General features: G+C 35.0%; 1 protein-coding gene across 1 annotated transcript; it reads left to right on the top strand.

Annotated features, from left to right (window-relative positions):
- The first annotated feature begins 2,262 nt into the window (after positions 1-2,262).
- LOC130805261 (uncharacterized) lies at positions 2,263-22,554 on the top strand. The gene is made up of 24 exons (XM_057669952.1): positions 2,263-2,577; positions 3,865-3,922; positions 9,916-10,004; positions 10,264-10,319; positions 10,403-10,478; positions 10,764-10,830; positions 11,614-11,680; positions 11,863-11,929; positions 13,524-13,607; positions 13,882-13,923; positions 17,923-18,075; positions 18,469-18,546; positions 18,652-18,720; positions 18,802-18,867; positions 18,970-19,098; positions 19,598-19,654; positions 20,197-20,286; positions 20,401-20,466; positions 20,918-20,986; positions 21,170-21,274; positions 21,377-21,502; positions 21,676-21,734; positions 21,855-21,891; positions 21,991-22,554. The coding sequence occupies exons 1-24, from the start codon at positions 2,335-2,337 to the stop codon at positions 22,117-22,119; spliced, it is 2,082 nt and encodes a 693-aa protein (XP_057525935.1). The 5' UTR covers positions 2,263-2,334; the 3' UTR covers positions 22,120-22,554.
- The last annotated feature ends 59 nt before the right edge of the window (positions 22,555-22,613 follow it).

Below are 22,613 nucleotides of genomic sequence, written 5' to 3'. Positions count from 1 at the left end.
ATTTATGGGAACATTACTTTGAGCAAAAATTCAAGTTGTTCATCTTATTAAAAATAAGGTAAATTCTATTGAAACCCAATCTATTTTGTTACTATATATTGAATTAAGGCGTTGATCTTATTATCACTGTAATAGGTGTTGCATTTATGCTTTATTTTTCTCGCAAAAAATCAAGAAATATTTATTTCCACTAAAATTAAACATATTTTTTATATAAATTTTAAAATATCATTAGTCATAGATATCATATATCTATATTCAAATATAATATTAATTTGGTTTATTTATAAGAAATTTATATTAATCATTGAATTGAAATAGTTCCTGTGATATCATACAAAAGCGAATTTATTTTTGTACGTAAAGGTCTTGCATAGACTTGGTTTACACTGCTTTAGTGTGCACCAATAATATAGTAAGTATTTTCAAATGATTATATTTATTAAGTGTAAATACATATAATTTTACTATCTTTCAAAGTTGATACACTTTAAAATAGCATAAACCAAATCTATATATGACTTTTTCATAAAAAATACCTCTGAACTCTTAATAGATGATTAGATTCTACACACTTCCTTAAAAAATATTCTAAGAAAGGAATATCTCTCCATATATAGCCTCAACATAAACAATTTTCTCCATAATCTTTCAAAAATTGACTCACCATTAAAAATGTTACTCTTGAATCGCGATAGCCCCAACATAAACAACTTTATCTTTTAAACTAGAACCATAAGCAAACTGTGCCCTCCATAATCTTTAAAAAACATATATTTTTTTTTTCCAATTCGTGTTATCAGAGCTCGTCTCACCATAAGATGATTCCATATAATTAAAGAAAAATTATCTCGAATAATCCAAATTTTTCATGATTTTCCTATAATAATTTCAACTATTGATTAACCATGAATAATCTCAACTTTATGGGGTAATTGCCTAAAGTAAACTTAAGTATTCGGATGACCTGCTATATTAGATAATTTACCAAAAACGTAAATTGAAAATTAATATAAAGTTAGAAATTTTTTTTAAAAACTTATATAAAAAATTCTAAAAAGAATTTTAACATTTTTTTTGGCATTTATTTTAATTTATCTTTTTTTAAAAAAATATAAAACTTGCTAAAACAGGTCATTCGATTACCCGAATTTGCTATAAGAAAATACCCATAAAGTTGGGATTATTTATTGTTAATCAATAAATAGGATTATTGTAGAAAAATTATGAAAAGGTTGAATTATTCTAGGTAATTTTTCCTATAATTAATTAATATCTCTAATTAATCATTTTAAAATTATAAATAATTATTTAAATCCACTAAATATATGTGGATAAGTCTAATAAAAATAAAGAAATTTATTTTTACTGGAGATAGAATATCTATCTATAACTATCACTAAAAGAAAACACTGCTGACATCATTACTATTTAAAGTTACTTATATGTCACAACCTTCATAAAAAATTTCCCCTCAAAACTCAATAATGATGTCATTGTTATTATGATTACTATTTATATCTTTGACTTTATTACTTTCTAACAATGACTATTATATTATCTATATTGGTAATTTTTGTACTTTTCGTGTCGCTTAATTTAATGTATTAGAAAACCATATATATTATTTTTTTCAATTATTTATAAAATCTTTTTAATTTAATTTGTTAAATGAGCTTTATTTAGTGTATTGGATATTTTAAGATGATTGAAAGATAATATACTTTTATTAGAATTTTTTATTATTATTAACTTTTATTTAGTGTATTGGATATTTTGAGATAGTTGAAACATGATACACTTATATTTTACATGACAACAATTATTTTTCATTTTAACTTTTATAAAATAATTTTACATATTTATATGTTAAATTTGATTTTAAAATGTGCTATTAATAGTTGTAATACTTTATATAAAGTTTTAATGGCAAAAATAGGTATGTTATTTTTTATTAAAAAAACTCATAATTTTATGTTGTATACTCCAGATAAATAAAATTATATCAAATATATAATCAAATTTTTTTATCTTTTGCTGTGATTTATTTGTCATAAAATAAATTTTCACAAATTATTTGCGCGAACAATACAAAATATGATATAAATTATGCAATATATGTAATGTATACAATTATTCCGAGTCAAATAACATCTAGCAATAATGTAAAATTTACTTTTAATAAAGCCGTAAATCAAATAGGTACTATCCAGTAAATATAAATACTGAAAGCAGAGATATTCCAAAATTTTCAAAAGAATTCCTTCGTTCTCTCATACTGTCTACTGACGACAATTGCACACACCCAAAAAAGGGAGGGAAAGAGGGGAAGCCATGGAGTTTGAAGAATGGGAATTGAGTGCAGAACAACTTGATTCCCTTGAAAGAGATGCTTTTCGTCAAATTTCTCAACGCAACAATCCCATTTCTTCTTCTTCTTCTTCTTCTTCTTCTACTGCTTCTACATTTGCCAAACCTACAATATTAACACCTTGTTCTTCCCTTCGAAATTCACAGCAATCGTCAGCGCAACACACTTTTCCTTCTAATTCGGTTTCCGCTCGCTCCCACACGCAGGTGATTTTTTCACACCCTCATTCAGATTTCTGTGTTGTTTTCCCTCGTTTCCCTGAAATTAGTATTAGTATTAATGTGCTTAATTTACTTCTTATTAATCTAAAAATAACTTTGTTATCACAAATAAGGTTAAAGGTCGTATACATTGGACTGTCCAAACTCGCGTAATTGGGAGCCATTTTACGACATTGGGGGTAATGGAATGGAATGCTTAATTCCCTTCAATGTTACCAATTTTTTCACTAGGGTTACAATTTTTATTCAAGAAGGTGCTAATTATGTTAATTTAGCACAATTTTGATGTTGTTCTTGTTGGTTGCTTTATGTATAATTACTTGACATTAGTACTTATCGTATCTCCAATGGTGCATATTTGGTATAGCTTGAAATGGTCTTGATAAAGAAATGAAGGAAAAAGTACCTAACCAAATCAAGCTACTAGCTCGACTTGATATGGAAAAGGATTTGAGTAAACAAAACTATATAACTATTGGAATCAAATTGCATAATGCATACCCATGGAGATGCCTTAGGAAATATTTCAAGCATGGTTCTTTACTTGGGATTTGATACATGTCAGTTTTCATTGAAACTATGAAGGAGATTAAAGATGATGATAAAAAAGTCGAGACTGTGGTAACGGGATTAAGGTATTGAAAGTATGAGGAAGAGGCATGTGAAAAGGAACTATGATGTATTTATGAAATATTGGTTACCTGTGGCTGTATACTAAAGAATATCATCAATTTGCATCTTTTTAACCGTCAAAATGATGGGGGAAAATCTAGATGTTAATAAATTGGTTAACAATGAGGAAAACATTGTTTCAGTGAGAGTGCTAGATTCAATGCTCAAATTTTTGTTATTACATGGTTACTTTGACTTGAGGAATGATGCCGCACGTACTCTAAACTAAATAGGTGCTTTGGGCTTGTTTGAAATTTCACTGTAATGGAATCATCTCCAAGGTTCACCATGCTTTAGGAAATTTTTTAGATTGATATTATTGAGACTCAACTCCATTTGGTTGTAGCTTCTTCATATGTTGATGGGTCAAAGATTCTAAATAGGATAATAATGCATTGCTATTTTGTTTTTAATAGTTATTTGGTAAAATTTTCGATCTTCTACTCTATAAACTACATGTTGAGATGTAATACATCTTTACTTCCTTGTAAATGCATTTTTAGGTGACATTCACATGTTTCCAAATGAGAGACATACTTATCTTTAGTTCCTTACTTACTTATGTTTAGTTCTTTTTGCTGATGAATGTGTGATATTCAGGTTGATGCTTCTTTAGGGTCGAGACTCTTACCATCATCTATTGCACCAAAAGCACATGGTGAGTTGTTTTAATTATTACTTGTCCATTGTGTGCCTCTGATTACTTTTATATCAATTGCTGGTCTCTTTCCAAATAAAAGAGTAGGGGTTTGGACTTTTGGTATATGGTGACAACTAGCATATATATCCTCACATTTTTTTATATCATAACCTGAATTTGAGTTAATGGTGAGATATCTATACCTAGCAATTTGTTGCAATGATAAAGTTATGACGGTGAAACATGTGTATGAAAGAGAATTTTCCAATGTCATTAGTACATATGCACCTCAACCCTCAAGTTGGGAGCTAGGAAAGCACTCAAAACAATTTGGAAAGAGTCAAATGGTGTGATGAAAGTATCCCAACATAAAAAAATTGTATATCAATGATAATAAAATGGTCATGTTGGGTTGACACATAAGGACATGATTTGCTAGTACTTAAAATGTATAGAAAGCATGATACTCATATGATGATTTATATAAGTGGAGTTATACAACACAAATCTATACTTCCTGGAGCTGCCAAAAATGTAAGGTAATACTAGGTAAACGTGTCACGCAAAGAAGTAGATTTGACAAGCAAGAAGGATGTAGATTGAACATGGATAATGATGAAGAATTATATCACTTGTGCAACTAAAGGCATTCTTTGAGAAGAATAAAAAAGGATACATCATAGTGGAATGAGAAAGTAAAAGTCGTAATAAAGTAGTAATGTTATTTAGCTCTAGTTAATGTAGAATTGTAGGAGTGAGGAAAATATCGGAAAGTACATAAAAGCTAAAAATCAAGACAAGAAAGCAATGTGTGACGCAATAGAAGTGTGCTAAAAGTTATACATGTTTGATTTAAAAGACAGGGAGAAATATATTTATAGGATGGCAAAAAGAGATTAACATTTGGAACGGATCTTAGTAGGGTGAAGAAAGTCAAGGATAAACGATAAAAATTCTTGTCCAAGATGAATAGATCAAGATGTAAGAAGTACTTTGACGAGTTCAAAATATTTCAAGAGGGTGTCAAGGGACATCTTGACGCAATCGGTGGAAGAGATAATGGAAATCTTGAGATAAATGAACCAAGAAAAGATCGAAAAAGTTTTGAAGAATATGAAACTGAACAAATCAATGTGTCTTGATGATATTCTGATTGAGCTTTGAAGAAAATGAAGCAAAAGAAATTATGAGGTCATTTCGTTAAATTATGGCTACTTTATGACGAATATTGGGCTTACCGTTCTTTAAAACCCATTATGTAACTGTGATTTGAAATTATGGAGTAACATCCATTATTAGTTGTTTTTTTTAACATATTAACCATTGCAATTTTTTTTGAATATGCATTAGGTTCTATATGGCCCTTTATAAACTTTAATTTAAATATATGCTCTAGACAGCTTGAGTTTTTATGACAAAATGTTTTTTTTTTTTTTTTTAATTTTTTTTTATGTTAACAATTCATATTACAATGCTTGCAAAATGAGTCGGTACATCACAAGGTGTTGCGTACGCGATATCACGACCATTACCGTAATCACGATGACATCCTTGATGTTTTTTATGCATCATATAAGTGAAAGAAGCTAGAAATGAAGTAAAAGAAAAGTTATAGATGTGAAGGTAGACATTAAAATCAAATGGCTCTTCAAAAAACGACAAATACATGAAATGTATTTTGGCACAAAGAATCGTAGAAGGGATTTTGTAAAGTTTGATACAAAGGATCTCTATCCAAGTGGTTACTTCAAATAACATGACTGGTGTTTTACAAGAAAGGAGATAGTGATCAAGATTTAAAGCACATGATGTAAGCGGTTCAAATGGAGAGTTGTGATTAGAATATTATATGATCGTAATGCTAGTACTACGTTTGGAAAGGAGGAAATGGAAAGATAGGATTGAGAAAGAAATGGAGGGATTACATTTCCCTCATTTGGATAGCAATAATGAAAAGGGGAAAATGGAGTGAAAGGAATTAGAAAGAGGAACTCCTTCACATTTTAAACAAAATAAATCCCTTCAACATTAGAATCATTTAAAAACAAAATACACCACCGATCTCTCCTCTCTTTCCCTTCCCTTACCTCCCCTCCTCCCGCCCCTTTCACACCCTTTCCTTTAAAAAATGTTATTCAAACATTGCGTAAGGTTGGAGGGAAAATTCTATTAGACTACCTTTAGAACAATGCTACTATATGAGTTAAAATATTGAGCTTTTAAAAGAGATCATTGTAAGAAGATAGGGTAGTGGAGATGTGTATGTTAAGCTCTAAGAGTAGACATACCCTAAAAGATATAATTTGAAATGAAGACAAAAGAAAGGGACTTGGAGTTGGAACTAGTTAAATTAAAATGAGAAACAATTTATGTTTGGTCATTTTTATGGACAACAAGCTTCCCACCACAACACAGATACACAAAGTCAAAATATAGACATTAGCTTTGATAATGTTCGAGCCTTGTCCTGCTCCAAAGTGTTCTTTGTATTCAATTCTTAGATGAGCAACAAAATAAACTAGTGTTGACTTATATAGCCTAAGGGATTATTCTTATAACTACCCTTGACAACTGTACATTTCAGCCTAACTACCAAAACAGATTTAACAACATAACAAGGAAAATAACCAATTCTACCCCCCCACTGTACAGTTGGCTATATGCCCGTCTAAATTTTATGTTTATTTCTACTTTCATATGTAATCAGTTGCCTTTCCTTCATAGTTGGCGTGACAATACCCGCCGCCAAAGATTCCACCTTGTCCTCAAGGTGGCGTCGGGGTAAAAAGTTAACATATTAGTGTAATCCTCCCATGTTGCTCTGACTTGGGCTCTCCTTCCCACTACACCAAAACCTCTAAATGTTCGGCATCCAGCCCCATACTTCACAGTATCTCCTGTGGTTGTGTCAATCCTTGAATATCAACAACTATGGGAGATACCAAGGTAGTTGGGGAATTAGCCCCAGGGGCTTTTTTGAGCTGCGAGATATGACACAACGGGATGTACTGAACATGAACGGGGCAACTCCAATCTATATGCAACCTTTCCAATGTTTCACCACTTCGTAAGGGCCATAGTATCTCCATGATATGAGCTGCGAGATATGACACAACGGGATGCTGAACATGAACAGGGCAACTCCAATCTATATGCAACCTTTCCAATGCGTTTCACCACTTCGTAAGGGCCATAGTATCTCCATGATAGCTTCTAATTTGCTCGGGCAACCAAGGATCTTTGCTTGTAAGGTTGTAGTTTAAGGAGCACTTGCTCTCCTTCATCAAATGTAAGCTACCTCCAGCCTTATCCGCATAGAACTTCATTCGTTGTTGTGCCTTGACCAAATTGAATTATAGTTCTTCTAACATGGCATCTCTTTCTAAAAAGCAATTGGTCTATACTATCCACATTTGTTTGTGTATGCCCAAAACGAACCACATGTGGAAGAACCCTTCCATAAAATGCCTGAAATGGAGTTATTTGTGTAGAGGTGTGAGGGGAGGTATTATAACCAAATTCAACCCAATGCACCCATGTTGCCGATCTCTTAGGTTGTCCATTCGCAAAACATCTCCAGTATGTTTCCTATGCCTTATTCATTATCTCTGATTGCCCATCGGTTTGTGGGTGATATGCAGTACTATGCTTGAGGGCTGTATTTTGGAGCCGAAACAACTCTCACTAGAAAATACTCGTGAAAACCTTGTATCGATCAAAAATGATAGAACTTTGGAATCCATGGAGCTTTACTACCACTTCCCTAATGAATTTGTTCGCCACCTTCAGTGTTGTAAATGGATGTGTGAGAAGAATAAAGTGAACATACTTTGTGAGTCGATCCACTACCACAAAGATGGTGGCATACCCCTCTGACTTAGGTAAGTCCTCAATGAAATCCATGGTGATGTGTTTCCAAACTTAAGTGGGAATAGGTAATGGTTGTAAGAGACTCGCCAGTTGACTATAAGATGCCTTTGCCCTTTAACAAATGTCACATTGCCTCACGTAACGGTTGATCTGGCCTCTCATGCCCTCCTAATACCTCTTTGTGGCCACCCTTAAGTAAATCTTCAGTTCCCCCGAATGACCTCCCGTAAATGGTGAAGATTTGGACAAAACATATCTACTCTTGTAAAACAACTTTGCCCTCCTTAAGGCTAAACCCCCTAAGTGTGGTGGTTTCCTCTTCTAAAGCTTGCCGAATCCTGGCCAAGGCTTGATCCTTCCATGCCTCCTCTTCTAAAGTGGTGGGACCCAAGACTCTCAACTCCTTCACCTTTTCCTGCAGCCCTCTCAAGAATGCTCTAATCAACACAGCCTCTGGCACCATGTCCAGGTGAGTAACACCATCCGCGAAATCCCTCCGATACTCCGCCACAGACCCATGCTGCTCAACTGCCAACCATTGCACATACATAGCCCCCTCGTCTGATGGCCTAAAATGCCTTAATATCATACTTCTCAAATCCCCCCAAGACTCCACAGGATTTCTTGGATTCTCCCACCACATCAGTGCCTGACCCTCAAAACAAACCACAACAGTCTCTACCTTCTCTTCATCCGAAAGTTAGTAGAAACTGAAATATATCTCCGCCTTCATTATCCATCCATCCGAGTCTTCTCCATAGAAAATGGGTTAGTCAAGCCTCATGTTTTTCCGATTACTTCCTCCATTTCCCCTTTCTTGATTATGAACATGGTGTGATTCATACATCTCTTCCCTCTCCTCGTTATCACCTCTTCTCCAGTTCTCTTCTTTTTCCCTCGAATGGTCATGAATTGATTGTGTGTCCTTCTCCAACAACTTTGTTTGCCCCTCCAACAGTTGGGCCAAAGTCTTGTCTGTATTATCTTGTTTCTTGGGCATTCTTTCCTCTAATGCCACTCGTTCAGGGAATAAGTCTTTCATCCATTCAAGATCAGCCTCAATGTGCTCCAGCCTCTGTTGGTTGATCGGATTCCCCATAAGATCAGAATGGCTCTGATACCAAGATGTTACGGACAACAAGCTTCCCACCACATCACAAATGCATAAAATCAGAATATAGACAGTAGCTTTGACAATTTCGAGCCTTGTTCTGCTCCACGGTGTTTCTCTTATTCAATTCTTAGATGAGCAACAAAATACAATAGTGTTGGCTTATATAGCCCAAGGATTATTCTAATAATTACCCTTGATAGCTGTACATTTCAGCCTAACTGCCAAAACAGAATCAACAACATAACAAGGACCAATTCTACCCCCACCACTGTGCAGCTTGCTATTTACCCCTCTATACTTTCTGTTTATTTCTCCTTTCATGTGTAATCAGTTGCCTCTCCTTCATAGATGGCGTGACAGTCATGTGCAAAGAAGACCGATGAGTGGAAGTTTTGAGTTTTGAGGAGCTAAAAAAGGATGAGGTAGGTCAAAAATGGCTTGGATAGCCTGACCAGTGAATGACATGAAGATTTGCGATTGGGAGAGGCATATGACAATAAATAAGAATAGAGGGAGCAGGATTTAAACATACGCTAATCATCATTGGAATTTATTTTGTTACAAATTAGTATTAGGTAAGTTCGAATAAATTATACCATCTTTTTAACGAATATATTTTAAGCTGATTTGTTTTGTTTCATGTAGTTGATCTAATATTGGGATTAAGTTTTGGCATTATTGTGTCCATAATAGTGCATAATTGGCTCTTATGTACAATTTCATTTTGATAATGATTTTAAGATTGGAACCTGAAAAATAGAGAAATAGTACTGCTTCTTTGTTGTTGAAGTCCTATTCGTTGTTTTCATTTCAGTGATGATTTGTCAACTATACTAGATCCGTACACTTCAAGGTTCAAGCTTGTGCAATAGACTTCCAAAGGAAGCAATGATTTTTATAATGTAGCTGTAGTTCTCTGATACTGGTGTTCCATCATAACCTAATACTAATTGATTACCAAAATGTGCTCTTACATATTGTAAATGGACATTTATGGCTAAAGATCACTTTCTTGGTTGTTACATAGATGATTCGTCAAAGGAGGCTCGAAAGCATTTTGTCAAGCTTTTTCTTCATGCTAGTGGAAGTATAGCTGCCAGGTTTTTGTATGACCAGGTTTGCATTGCTGACCATGTTCATCTTTTTGTAGCATGGATAATTCATTTGATTCCTACCCCCTTCCCAATATGTCACTTACTGAGGATGATACAGTGTTTCACTATCGAGTATGCCACACTCCATATATTTCATAGTTTGTCATTTTCTGTCCAATTCTATGTTCCTGCTTTTGTCCCCTTGCTCGACTTAATGCATCCCAACTTATCTGCTTCATTTTTGAGGTTTCTGATATTTTTGTGGCTCTCATTTTGATTAGGCTCTTATAAATGTAGTTAAGAAGATTCCTAAAGCTACCTGGAATGCAAAAGAGAGGTTTGCTCATCTTTGCAAATGTGAATTTGTTGCTGTGTAATAGGATACTCCTAGTATGAGGTACTGACGTGCTGCTATGGCAGGTTATGGATGTTCCCAATCACTTCTTTATCATCTGCTGAAGACATTCTTAGGGAAAATCCAGGCTTTAAAATTGAGGTGAAGTGTTTTTTCATGTCTAAATCTCCTGGTTCAAACCAAAACTTACGTTGGTGTGGCAAAAATTCCTGATTTAAACCTGGAACTTATAGAAACTTTGACCACATGGTCCCTTTTCTTTTTATGTTAGTCACTCCAATGTTTATTTCTTTAATGTAATATTAGTCTATTGACTAAAATAATATATTTTCTTCACATGCATTTTTTATAGCTCCATTTTCCAAAAGTTTTGTAAATAGCAAGGAATCAGGTCAATACTTATGCACTTTATTATCTTGTTCCTAGGTAGATAATCTGGATCCCTTGGTTCAGCGAGCAATAGCTGCAGCGACTGCTGTTCCTGATCTTCAAGGTAAATCATGATTGGAATAACCTATTGTGTGTTTTGAAATGCTATGCTATTAGTACCAAATTTGTGGTTGTTGTCTCATTAATGGAGTATGAAGAGTCTTTGGGATTATTAATTTGTGTACATTTGCAATCACATTCATATCCATATCTGTGTATATTTTTTCTGTGTGTACATTCCAAGTTTCAGTAAATGGAAAAGTTAGCCAACAGTCCAACATATACTCATAAAAGATAAAAACCACTAAAAAATCTTTACTAGAAGCCTGAAGACCATTTGACAAACAAGCTTATTGTGTTTTCCTTACAACATGATTGTTTTACTTGGAAAAGAAGGTTGATGGGTTCTTGTAATCTCATAATGTTGACATATTTAAGCATCTCCTTATGTGAGGCCTTGATGTTTTTATTGTGGAACTAATGGTTTCTTTAGATGATGTTGTTTGTCCAGTCTTCGCAAATTTGAAAAACAATATAATTTGCAAGCCATACCCTTTGAAGAAAACATATGATTTTGTCTTTGGTTAATTAAAGAAATAAATGATTTTGTTACTGGCTAGTGTTTGGTTCTCACTCTTGCTCTGGGTACAGGATCTTGTTGTGGATTAAACAATACTTTGTATATATAAGTGCTTTGCTAATTTATTGTTGGTGAGGAAGTCGTTTTAGAGTTGTTTTCTGTCTCTCACTGTACTGCACTGATCCTATTCTTTGTTTGGGTTAATGCCCTGTGGTGTGCTTTTCTATGTGCACCAATAGTGATTTACTAATTTCTGTGCTCCACAAGATCGATATGACAGGATCCCGAGCTGTATAAAATCAGATCTTCTACCATTTCAGCGGGAGGGAGTAAGGTATCTTTAGACTATACAAATGATGCTATAAGTGTTCTTTACAGTGCTACTTAGTAAAGGGTCTTTGTTCCGATTACTGCAAATGTGCTATCTTACCAAATACAGCCATGTCTTGCGCTCATGTTGAACCTTGTGTTGTTCGAAGAAGTCTCATGCTGACATATACTGTTATTAATATTTAGGTTCGTGTTGCAGCATGGAGGGCGAGCTCTTATAGCAGATGAAATGGGTCTGGGTAAAACTATACAGGTATCTAAATGATGGTTAAATATAATTCATCGTGAACCTTATGAATTTGTTAAAAATTGTGCTTTGAGAAGTTATTCAATTTTGCTCTTTACTTCCCCCGATGCGGAATTGGGTGCAAGCTTGAGTTTTAGCAATTCCATTAATGCTAGCATAGTTTTCATTTTGCAAAATCTTAGTTGCAGGTGTGGTTGTGTAATGGTCACAAAACGACTTTCATGGTTAATGTGGATGGTTTGCGGCTATTGTGGCCTATATTTCAGTTGTGATATGCTAAAAAACCTTTACAATATGGTTGTGACACGGGGATATGGATGATATTTTGCACTATGTCTGTCATGCATTTATGCTGATGGTCCATGATGAAGAGTATCAGGATTGACGTTTGTTTCCTAGATGTCATGTATGCTTATGAAAACAATTTTGTAAGCATTTTGCTGTGTGTTTTATTAACCTAAAAGTGTTGATCTTATGATAACTACAATGTGAGTTATATAGGTGGCTTATAGGAAGCAATATATATTCAAAGTCGAGATGACTAAGGAGAAAGGTTGGAGATATCAACAGTACCACATCGTTTGAATACCACATTGATTTGTTACTCTACTAATAGTACTATAGTCAATACTCCCTTTGTTCCTCTCATTTTGCCTGATTTGCCAATTTGGTCTGTTCCTTTCATTTTGCATTATTTTCATTTTTGGTGTGTGACACACCATTTTTTTACCCTCTATCATTCCTCACTTCCTATGAATTATCATATTTTTTGCCTATGGGATATGGCCCTCCGCTTTCTACTCTTTTCATTACTTTTTAACATTTACTCCCTCCTTTTCCAATCAAATTTCCCATTTGATAATGCACCAATATTAAGAAAAAGGACAAGGAAAAGTAAGGAAAAAGTGATAATTCAATAAATTATTGAATCCTGTGAGGGCACAAGTAAGAGAAAATTGTTATCGAATAAGAAAATGAGACATTTGATTAGAAAATGAGAGATAATTACACATGAAGGCAAAAAAAAAAAATACTACTCCCTATTATAGAATAGAAATGAGGTTGTTACGTTACACAACAATCACTATATAACGAATTTTGAGCTTATTGAACTGCAGAACCTTGTACGTAACCTGTGATTTAAAATCATGGAGTAACAACCATTGTAAGTTGTTACTCTTAACATATTATCCATTATTGTGTTTTTTTAAAGTGTATAAGGGTCATTATAAAAAAAATGTTATATGGTCTAAGACCTATTATAAGTTTTAATTTAAATTTATGCTCTAGAAAACTCGAATTACAACGACTAAATGATTTTTTTCAAGTTCAAAATTCACATAGCAGTGTCCGCAAAACGATTTGTAACACCGTGAGGTGACACTTTTGTGACATCATGACCGTTACCATAATCGTAGTGATATTCGCGATTTTTTTCTATGCTCCCCATACCCCTCCTTAAATTTCACCCTAAAAGCATTTGATATTATTCTAGCGGGACAGAGGAATACTCAATCGGTGCTTCTTAATGTAGAAAATATTCAGATTGAAGCGGTTTTTAATATTCAAATATTAATGTTTAGATTTCATATGTTGGCAGGCAATTGCTATATCCACATGTTTTCGTGAAGCGTGGCCAGTTTTGGTGCTGACACCTTCGTCTTTGCGTTTGCATTGGGCTTCGGTGAGTACATCCAATGGCATCTTAGTGTTAATTGAAAAATCTATGGCAGTATAATATATTCTTTTTGTGCTGCCAATCGAACTATAATAGCACTGTATTTGCAAGTTGGAATAACTCATTTGCCCATTTGTATATCTGTCTAAATGCAACAATTTTTGAGCAATTGTGTTGTTCGAACTTCATATCTTCATAAACTAGTTGCCGTATCTTAGCTCTAATTTGTATGTACTCAAAACTTTGCTATTTTCATTTGTTTCATTTTTTCTGTTTGCAGATGATACATGAATGGCTGAAGATTCCACCATCAGATATTGTTGTATGTATTCTATATTTTCTGGGTTTTCTTGTTAGTCCCTTTTCCTTTTTGCGAGGGTGGTAACATGTCCCACATTGTCTTCCTTATAAATCTTAAATTTGATGCATCGGTTGATTTATTCTTCTTCCAAGAAGTTATTTATTGTGTCTTGATATTGTAGTCGATCCCAATTTTTGGGATTGAAGCTTTGGCATTATTGTTATGTCATGATATTATTTTTAAGATTCCAGTGTGAATGTTTACCCCTCATGCGTTGTTGATCGCTAAAATATACTTTGAAATTTGTTTATGTGTATGTTTCCTCATAAAAACTTCTTTGAATGCATGGTATGGCAGCTTGATCACACAGAAGGTTTCAAAAGTGATGAGACTTATTTTGAAGTTTCATCGCAGACTTGCATGTCCAGTAGTCTCGCAGGCTTGCTACTAATAACCGCTATATTATGCAGGATTCATAACAAATAATGACTCATAAAATTTACTTTTTGGTTAGGATTGCATTTTTTGCCTGTGCTATCACTTTTCCCGTACTCTTTCATGAAAATGAAATGAAAATGCTTTAATTTTGGAAGAGAAAATTAAAATGCATGTAGTCAACAGCAAAAATCTGTATCAGGCTTCAGTCTTGAAATGAAAAAATTCTAGTGTGTTATCATTTAAAGTTACATACATCTCAATCTTTTTCTTTTAAATATTGAGCAGTGTGCCCACTGCCTATAAATGCTGAATTTCTCTTACCTTTGATTGGGAGATCACCAACCTTTTAATCTTTTCGAAACCTTTTTGTGATGTTGAGCAGCTAACCTTTTAATCTTTTTTTTCTGTTCTGATTAATATGATATTTTCTGCATCTAAAATTTGAAAAATAGGAGAAAATATCAGCGTAAGCCCACAGTTCTAAAGAGTTATCAATTTTTTGCCTGTTTTTAAAGTTTGATTTTGAATTAGAGCTTTGTGGTTGAAAAGTTTTGAGCTTCTTAAGAATCGGTCGCAGAAAATGTTTTGTCCAGGAAAATGGAACTGAAAGATGATAAATCGATAGGCAAAATATAGGGAAAGTGTGAACTGTTGAATAAGAGGCATTTGTGTATAAGGACATCTTAGAATTCTGTACATTTGATGTATTATGGTGGAATTAATTTCTCTAACAGTATAGAAGAATATCTCGGTTTCAACAATTTTTGCAGATAGAGGCAATATCTTATAAATGTTTTCAAGAACATCTTGAAACAAATTTCTATAAGTTAGCTATGTCCTCCTCAGAATATGTAAATTGGGAAAAAGGACCTCATTCACCAACCTACATGTGAATCCCATCATCTTTGTGTGTGCATTATGTGTGCTTGTGCAAGTAAATGAGTGAGAGCGAGAACGGGGGGATACACTGCACCCATGAATAATGAGCATGGATGAAAATATACTTGTTGCCCACAGAATGTTTTATTTGGGAAAAGGAATGCAATCACCAGCCCACATTTGAATGCACATTCTATTCATGTGCTCATCATGTATGTTTGATTGTTTGTGTAAGTGAGGAGAGCAAGATAGGGGGAGCGTAGCATACATTGCACTCCTCTATAATGGCATTGGCGAAACTTTAAGTCTCTAACATGCATAATCACTTTTCAATATTGAAGACTGTTTTTGCTCCATGTCATTATTATTGTTTACTTGCATTTTCTTTTCTGTTTTTGGTTGAGCATGTGTGCTGTGTCACACTCTTGTTTCACAAGTTCTTTTGGGAGTTAGTGGGCAGACTCAAAATGTCCATTCTTTCTGGTTTCTGTAACGGATCAGGCTGATCTGTTACAATGGTACCAGAGCGGTATGATTTCGGTGACTGGAAACTCGCCGGCGACATCAAAAGTCCAAAAAATACTTGATAAGATGATCTTGATGGGTTTTTTGAGGTTTTTGGGCTTGAAATTTCTCCTCTAGACATGCTTCAAAAGGCTGTTCAAATAGGTTTCATCCACTCATTCGAACCCACATCCACCAATGAAATTTATGAGAAGTTGGAAAAAGGCATTTGTGAGATTTGTGATGAACATTTTGATTCGGAATATGAGTGTAGTCACAAAGGATATTCACTTCTCATCCTACATCAAGAAATGAAAGATGAATTAATGGCATTTGTATACCGTATAGAAAAACAAGATGTCCAAGAAGAGATTGTAAAGATTGATGATATGGGAAGGAAAATAAGACAGTTAGGTATATGTGAGGGTCAACGAACACATCAGCAATCGAAGAACCAATAAGAGGACCAAGATCAGTGGAGAAGATAAAGGGAAGCTTGAGCAGAATTGATTAAACTACCTTAGAGCAAAATAAAGAAAATGTCAGATTGAGAAAAAAACACAGGAGGAATTTGGGAAAAAGGAAAATAAAGAAAGGGAAAAAAGAAAAAGAAATAGAGGAAAAAAGGAAAACAGAAAAAGAAGGGAGAATAGAAAGATGGCACGAAACAATAAAGGCAATGAAAGGAAGTGGAGAAGGGCGGAGAAGCAGGTGTGAAAAGGAAAACAAAGAAACGCAAGAAAAGAGAGAGGATTCGTGATGTTCATGATAGTGGATCTAGTGGTGGTCCAAGTTTGAGTCACCAGAAGAGGAATACAGTGAAAAGAAAGGTGGGGAATGTAGGCTGCGCTTGGGCAGCATTTGAGGAAGCCGGAAAATATGGCTTGCTCGCTGGTGTCGGGAAGAAAGAGGACAGAGGAGAAATTGCAGATCCTGGGTGATGTCGAAGCCCTAAGTTGGTGACGGCCTTTACTGTCGAGGGGGTGGTTTTGTTGGAGGAGTTCACGGAGAAGGAGGTCGACAGATCAAAGTGGCTGGACGGCAAGATGAAGACAGAAAAGAATGATGAGACCGGAGCAAGGGCCGACAAGGGAAAACATGACGGGGATCAAACGGAGCAAATGAGAGAAACTTATGCAAGACAAAGAGCGGGTTAAGATCGCCGGAAAATTCTGGTAACTGACCGGTGAGAAGGTTGGAGATTGTGGACACACTGGGAAATGTGGGAGTGCGAGAATTCACATAGGGAAGAGATGATGAAAGGAATGGGTGCGAAGATGTTGTTGCTCTTAGGGATTTTGGTTTTGAGGATAGTGAGAAAAATGAGGGAGTCGTTGCAAAATGACGGCTGAGAGAAGGTTAAAAGAAACAGTAGGTTTACTGAGCATGAAGAGACGTCGGCAATGATGTCATCAAAGACGTCAGTATTGATGGCAGATGGACTTCAAATACCTTACTGAAATTTAATTGGATGGAGATAAAGTACAGGGCTGCTGAAGTTTTTGAAGTTTACTGGGAGGAAGGCAACTTCAATGGAGAATCCCAAACCTCAGATTGCACACTGGAACTTGGGAGCTGCAGTTCATATTTCATTTTATTGTAGCTGCTGCTGCAGAAGAATGCCATTTGACTATATTGCAGATCCATCCCAGAACTTGAAGCATGGAGGTATTCCTTTAGTTGCTGCTTGTTTCAACTTTCAAGGCTGCAGAGGAAGCCAGTGTACCAATTACTGTTCACTTTAACCATGGGACATCCAAGCAAGAATTACTAAAAATGCTAGAGTTGGAATAACATAAAGAAATGATGTATGGCTCACATTCGAGGACAACCTACTCGACATACAAGGCTAATTTTTATTCAACTTGAGGGCAAGTGGAACTTCTGGCGGTCAGTAATGTGATGACTTGGGTCAAAGGTGTCCAAGGGCATTATCGACATTTCATAGAGCATAGAGCCACCCCTGTAATAATTGATTAGCTTTTGATTAGTGAATAATAAGGAAGTTTTCTTTTGGGAGTTAGTGGGCAAACTCAAAGTGTCCATTCTATCTAGTTTCGGTGACGGATCGAGCTGATCTGTTATACATATCTTCATCAAACTCTGTTTTTTATTTACCTTTTGTCTAAGTGAATTCCGTTGTCTTTGTTGAGGAATTGAGTTCCTCATTTGTTCTTAACTTAGTAGAGTAACTTTCAGGTATTATTATCTCAATGGAGTGGATCAAATAAAGCAGGATTTTCAGTGGTGTCCACAGCCAAGGGGGGTGTTCATCTTGATGGTGTGTTCAACATCATTTCTTATGATGCTGTTTCCAAGCTACAAGGGACTCTAATGTCATCAGAATTTAAGGTGAATACAACTGATTTTCATGCATGGTTTGAAATGCAAGTCTTAGTGCTCTTTTATACCATCCTTCCTTTTTTAGTTGCACTTGCACAGTAACCACTATTCATTGACTAATTTAATTTGGCTTAGCATGTCCTTTCATCCTCGAAATTTTCAGCTGATTTCAGTGTCATTTGTGGTCGGAAGACTCTCCATGTTCTTTTCTTGGCTCTTTCGCTTGCCTCTATATGTAAGCTGAAAATTTCGAGGATGAAAGAACATGCCAAGCCAGCTGAACCTTTTCCGGTTAACCGAATTTGTAGTTTCTGAATTTTTTTGGTGTTTGGTGATTATTTTCTTCTAGTGATAGTTTTCCCATAACCAGAAAATATTACAGAAATATTTTTGCTTAAGCAGGTAGTTATTGCAGATGAGTCGCATTATTTGAAGAATGCTCAAGCAAAGAGGACAACTGCTGCTCTTCCTGTTATTGGGGTCCGCTCTCTCCCTGTACTTTTTAGATCATTAATATTCCCTCACAAGCCCACACTGTTCCTTTTTAATGTTTTTTTAAACTGGAATTCACCCATTGAATTTCAGAATGCCCAGTATGCAATTTTACTTAGTGGAACTCCTGCCCTCTCAAGACCTATTGAGCTATTCAAGCAGGTGATGTTCTGTCGATGTTTGATTGTAATTAGATTTTCTTGACTCTTGAGCTTCTTATTATTTCAAGTTTTTTTGGCACAGCTTGAAGCCCTCTATCCTGGTGTCTACAAGAATGTCCATGAATATGGCAATCGATATTGCAGGGGTGTGAGTAGTTCTCTTGCTTGCTGAACAGGTGTATGAGTAATCACAACTGTTCACTTGTGCCTAATGCTGATGGACACATCAAAATTTTCCTTGTTTTTCTAGGGAGTATTTGGAGTATACCAAGGGTCAAGTAACCATGAAGAATTGCACAATTTGATGAAAGCAACACTCATGATACGCAGACTGAAGAGGGATGTTCTCACTGAGCTTCCTATAAAACGTAGGCAGCAGGTAAAGCTGCACATTGTTGCTTATGCTTTCTTGTGGTTGTTGCTCTATATAGCTTCAGTGTCTTGGCTTTTGATGATACCCTTTTCATGAACTATATGATTAATCTTTTTGATTAATTGATGATTAATAGGATTTTTTTTTTAGTTTCTTCTCATTTTTGGCAAATTTAGCATTCCTAGAGTGATGCAAGTTGAATTTTCATGTTGTTGACATTCAATCTTTGACAAAGTTCTTTAATGGGTGAACTTTTTTTCTGTGACAAATCTTCTTTGTTAACTTTATGGTTTCTGAATTCTGATTACCGATAGTGAAGGAAATGTAACTCTCAAGAGCATTACCTTCCAAGTCCCAATTCACAAAGAAAAATAGGAAGATAAGTTAATTAAGGAATTTTCCATGCTACCATTTATGTGAACATGTAGATAAGTAGATGTTTTATTAAACTCTGGTTTAATTAATGATCTCTATTTGGCCAATGGCATTGCTTGGTGATTCATAGGTCTTTCTGGATGTGGCTGAAAAGGATTTGAAACAAGTAAAGGCATTGTTTCTTGAGGTAGTGCATTCCTTCATTGAACTTCTCCCTACAATTTTCATGCACTGTGATGAGTTTGTTTTTGATGCAGGTATTTGATGTAAATGATTCTGAAATTTAAGTTATGTCATAGGTTAAAACATGCTCTAGAAACCGTGTAACCATCTTCAGGGAAATCTTTATTCTTCCTTGCCCCTTTTTCTGATGTAGGAAAAAAATAACTTCATCAACTTTCTAGCTATCTCCACCCAACCTCAATTAGCATCGTCAGATCCTTAACACTCTGACATGGGGATGAAATTTCAGCACTTCATTTTAGGCCTATATCAGAAACAATGTTTTAATAAAATAGATAGATATAACCAAGTTGGGAGTGGGACGCACTTGTGTCCTACACGAGTAAACAAGTCCATAACACATGAACTACAGGCTAGCTTTTCTTTCTTGTTTGCTAAGTTGATCTTCACCTTTCATCTTCTGTATGATTTTCTAAGCTTCCATGTTGATAAAACAGGAACTACTTTTCTATATTCTGAACACTGCAATACATGTTCCTTTTGCAGCTGGGGGTTCTTAAAGACAAGATCAAAACTAGCAATTCCAAGGAGGAAATTGAATCTCTCAGACTCTCTGAAAAGAGTTTGATCAATAAGGTACATCTTTCTGCTGTATTCTGAGAGCATTCATGGCATGTAAAAATATTGCTTTTTTTATTTTACAACTTGGTCAATGGTATTCATCTTTTATGCATTGCTACTATCCTGCAGATATATACAGATTCTGCAGCAGCCAAAATTCCAGCAGTTTTGGAGTACTTGGGAACCATCATTGAGGTAAGTTCATCATGCACCACGAGAATGAAGGAAGATAAATGGTCATGTGTGCATGACTTTATCCATGAATTCTACCTAAACAGTCGGCCTTTTCTTCGTCCAATTTGCAGTGCTACTGATTTAAAACAATGTGATTTACTCGGTTATCACCTTCATAAGTGGTCTGGAACTGTTTAAATTTTGAGGGGATATATAGCTTAGGAAAGGGAAGCTAACAACTTTTAAACACGGTTTAGTCTCCCTGGATGAAGAATTATTAATTTACCATGTTTATTGTAGTTTGCGTAATAGTAAGATGCAGTCATTTTTATTAGTTTTTTTCCTTTTTTGCTTTCATTGAGCTGCATATTCTTTTTGAGTCAAAAGCCTCTTCCCTTTGTCACACTATGGGTTATGTACTTACGATAGTTCTTTCATGTTGCTAACTAATTTTTCTGTTGGACTGAGGCAGGCTGGATGTAAGTTCCTGATATTTGCACATCATCAACCCATGATTGAAGCAATACACCAGTTCATACAGGTCATTCTTTTTCATTCATTTTTATAAGTTAGAAAATGGCACAATGAGTTATAAGCCTCTACCATTTTGTTCCTGTTTGATTCTCCTATACGACAAATTAATAGAACGATCTTTTGGTTTTTTTTTTTCTTTTTATTTTTCCTACGACATAGCTATATTCTGACATCTATTTTGATTTTCCAGAAGAAAAAAGTTGGTTGCATTTGTATAGATGGTAGTACACCTATAGCATCAAGACAAGCTATGGTTACCGATTTTCAGGAAAAAGATGCAATTAAGGCTGCAGTTGTATGGCAACTCTGCCTCGTTTTTTAGTTCTATACTCTTTCCTTATTGGGGTTCATACTTGCTATATAACCACTTCTGAACTTATTTTCATTTTTCTTGCAGCTATCAATCAAAGCTGGAGGTGTTGGTTTGACCCTAACAGCTGCAAGCACAGTTATCTTTGCCGAGTTGTCTTGGACCCCTGGTGACTTGATACAAGCAGAAGATCGCGCTCATAGAATTGGTCAGGTATTTGATTAAGCTGCGAAAACTAGATTTCTGCCTTTTGGTCAGCATTCCATTCTTTCATCGAACAATAATTTTGTTATCAATGCCTCATATCATATGAAGGAAGTATATAATGTTCATTTATAGCTAACCTAATTTTCATTATGTCAAACTCCCCCGCACCATATTGCTAGGTTTCTTCTGTCAATGTGTATTACCTTCTAGCAAACGAAACAATCGATGATATTATCTGGTATGATGTTACCTTTGCCTCTCTGGTTGATCCCTGTAATATGCAAGTGTAAATTTTAGGTGATCAAATGATTTCGATGTCAAAATTAATTAATAGAATCCATTTTTTCTCCTTTTGCAGGGATATGGTTCAGAAAAAATTAGAAAATTTGGGACAGGTTATATCTTTTTGCCAATTATTAATTGGTATTTTTTTCAATGTTTTAAATGTTTCTAGGCTGAATTGAAAATTCTATCTCCTTTTTGTGACAAATTAGGTTCTTGATGGACATGAGAATGCTATGGAAGTTTCACAGAGCTTGCTGAGATCTAATCCTGCAAAACAAAGTACACTTGACTCTTACATCACCCCTAGTTCTGGCCCATTTAAGCGAAAGAAAACTTGATCTTCCATGACTAGCGCAGCTAACTCTAGCCTAGCCCATCAATACAACGACACTCGACTCTGAGATGAACGCTGCTCTAGGACACCTATTACTGATGTTGAGCCTCGATTAGAATACTGAGAAACTACAATCCTAACTTGCTTGACAAGGTTACCGTGTACTAAATAGGTGTATAGATATAGTTAGTCTTTTTGTTTGCATTGAACGAATCAATGACAACGGATTATGAGTCTAATTCAAATTTAACCTTATGAAATGAATTTTAGTTTAATAGAAAGGAATGTTCTCATCAATTTGCTTTTTATGTTACAAATTAATGCCCTATCTATAATACTACAGCCTCTATCCCACTAAATTTTCCCCGGTTTTCTTTTTAATCCTTTTAATCCGTTCTATCAAATGTACTCTATTTCTATGTTGGTTATAATCCACTCTTCCTTTGATTCTCTCATTAATACGTCATGTCTTTGGAACTCTTCCATAGCAGACATGAT

This window comes from Amaranthus tricolor, chromosome 2 (assembly GCF_026212465.1).
Source record: "Amaranthus tricolor cultivar Red isolate AtriRed21 chromosome 2, ASM2621246v1, whole genome shotgun sequence".
Classification (NCBI taxonomy): Eukaryota; Viridiplantae; Streptophyta; class Magnoliopsida; order Caryophyllales; family Amaranthaceae; genus Amaranthus; species Amaranthus tricolor.
The sequence above is the reverse complement of the archived record's forward strand: the minus strand, read 5'-3'. Positions and strand labels throughout refer to the sequence as shown.

Bases quoted from the DNA above. Each gene is read 5' to 3' on its own strand.
- LOC130805261 (XM_057669952.1), top strand. From the start codon at position 2,335: ATGGAGTTTGAAGAATGGGAATTGAGTGCAGAACAACTTGATTCCCTT. The intron at 3,923-9,915 runs GTGAGTTGTTTT...GTTGTTACATAG, and splicing joins TATTGCACCAAAAGCACATG to ATGATTCGTCAAAGGAGGCT. The intron at 19,099-19,597 runs GTAAAGCTGCAC...GGTGATTCATAG, and splicing joins CTATAAAACGTAGGCAGCAG to GTCTTTCTGGATGTGGCTGA.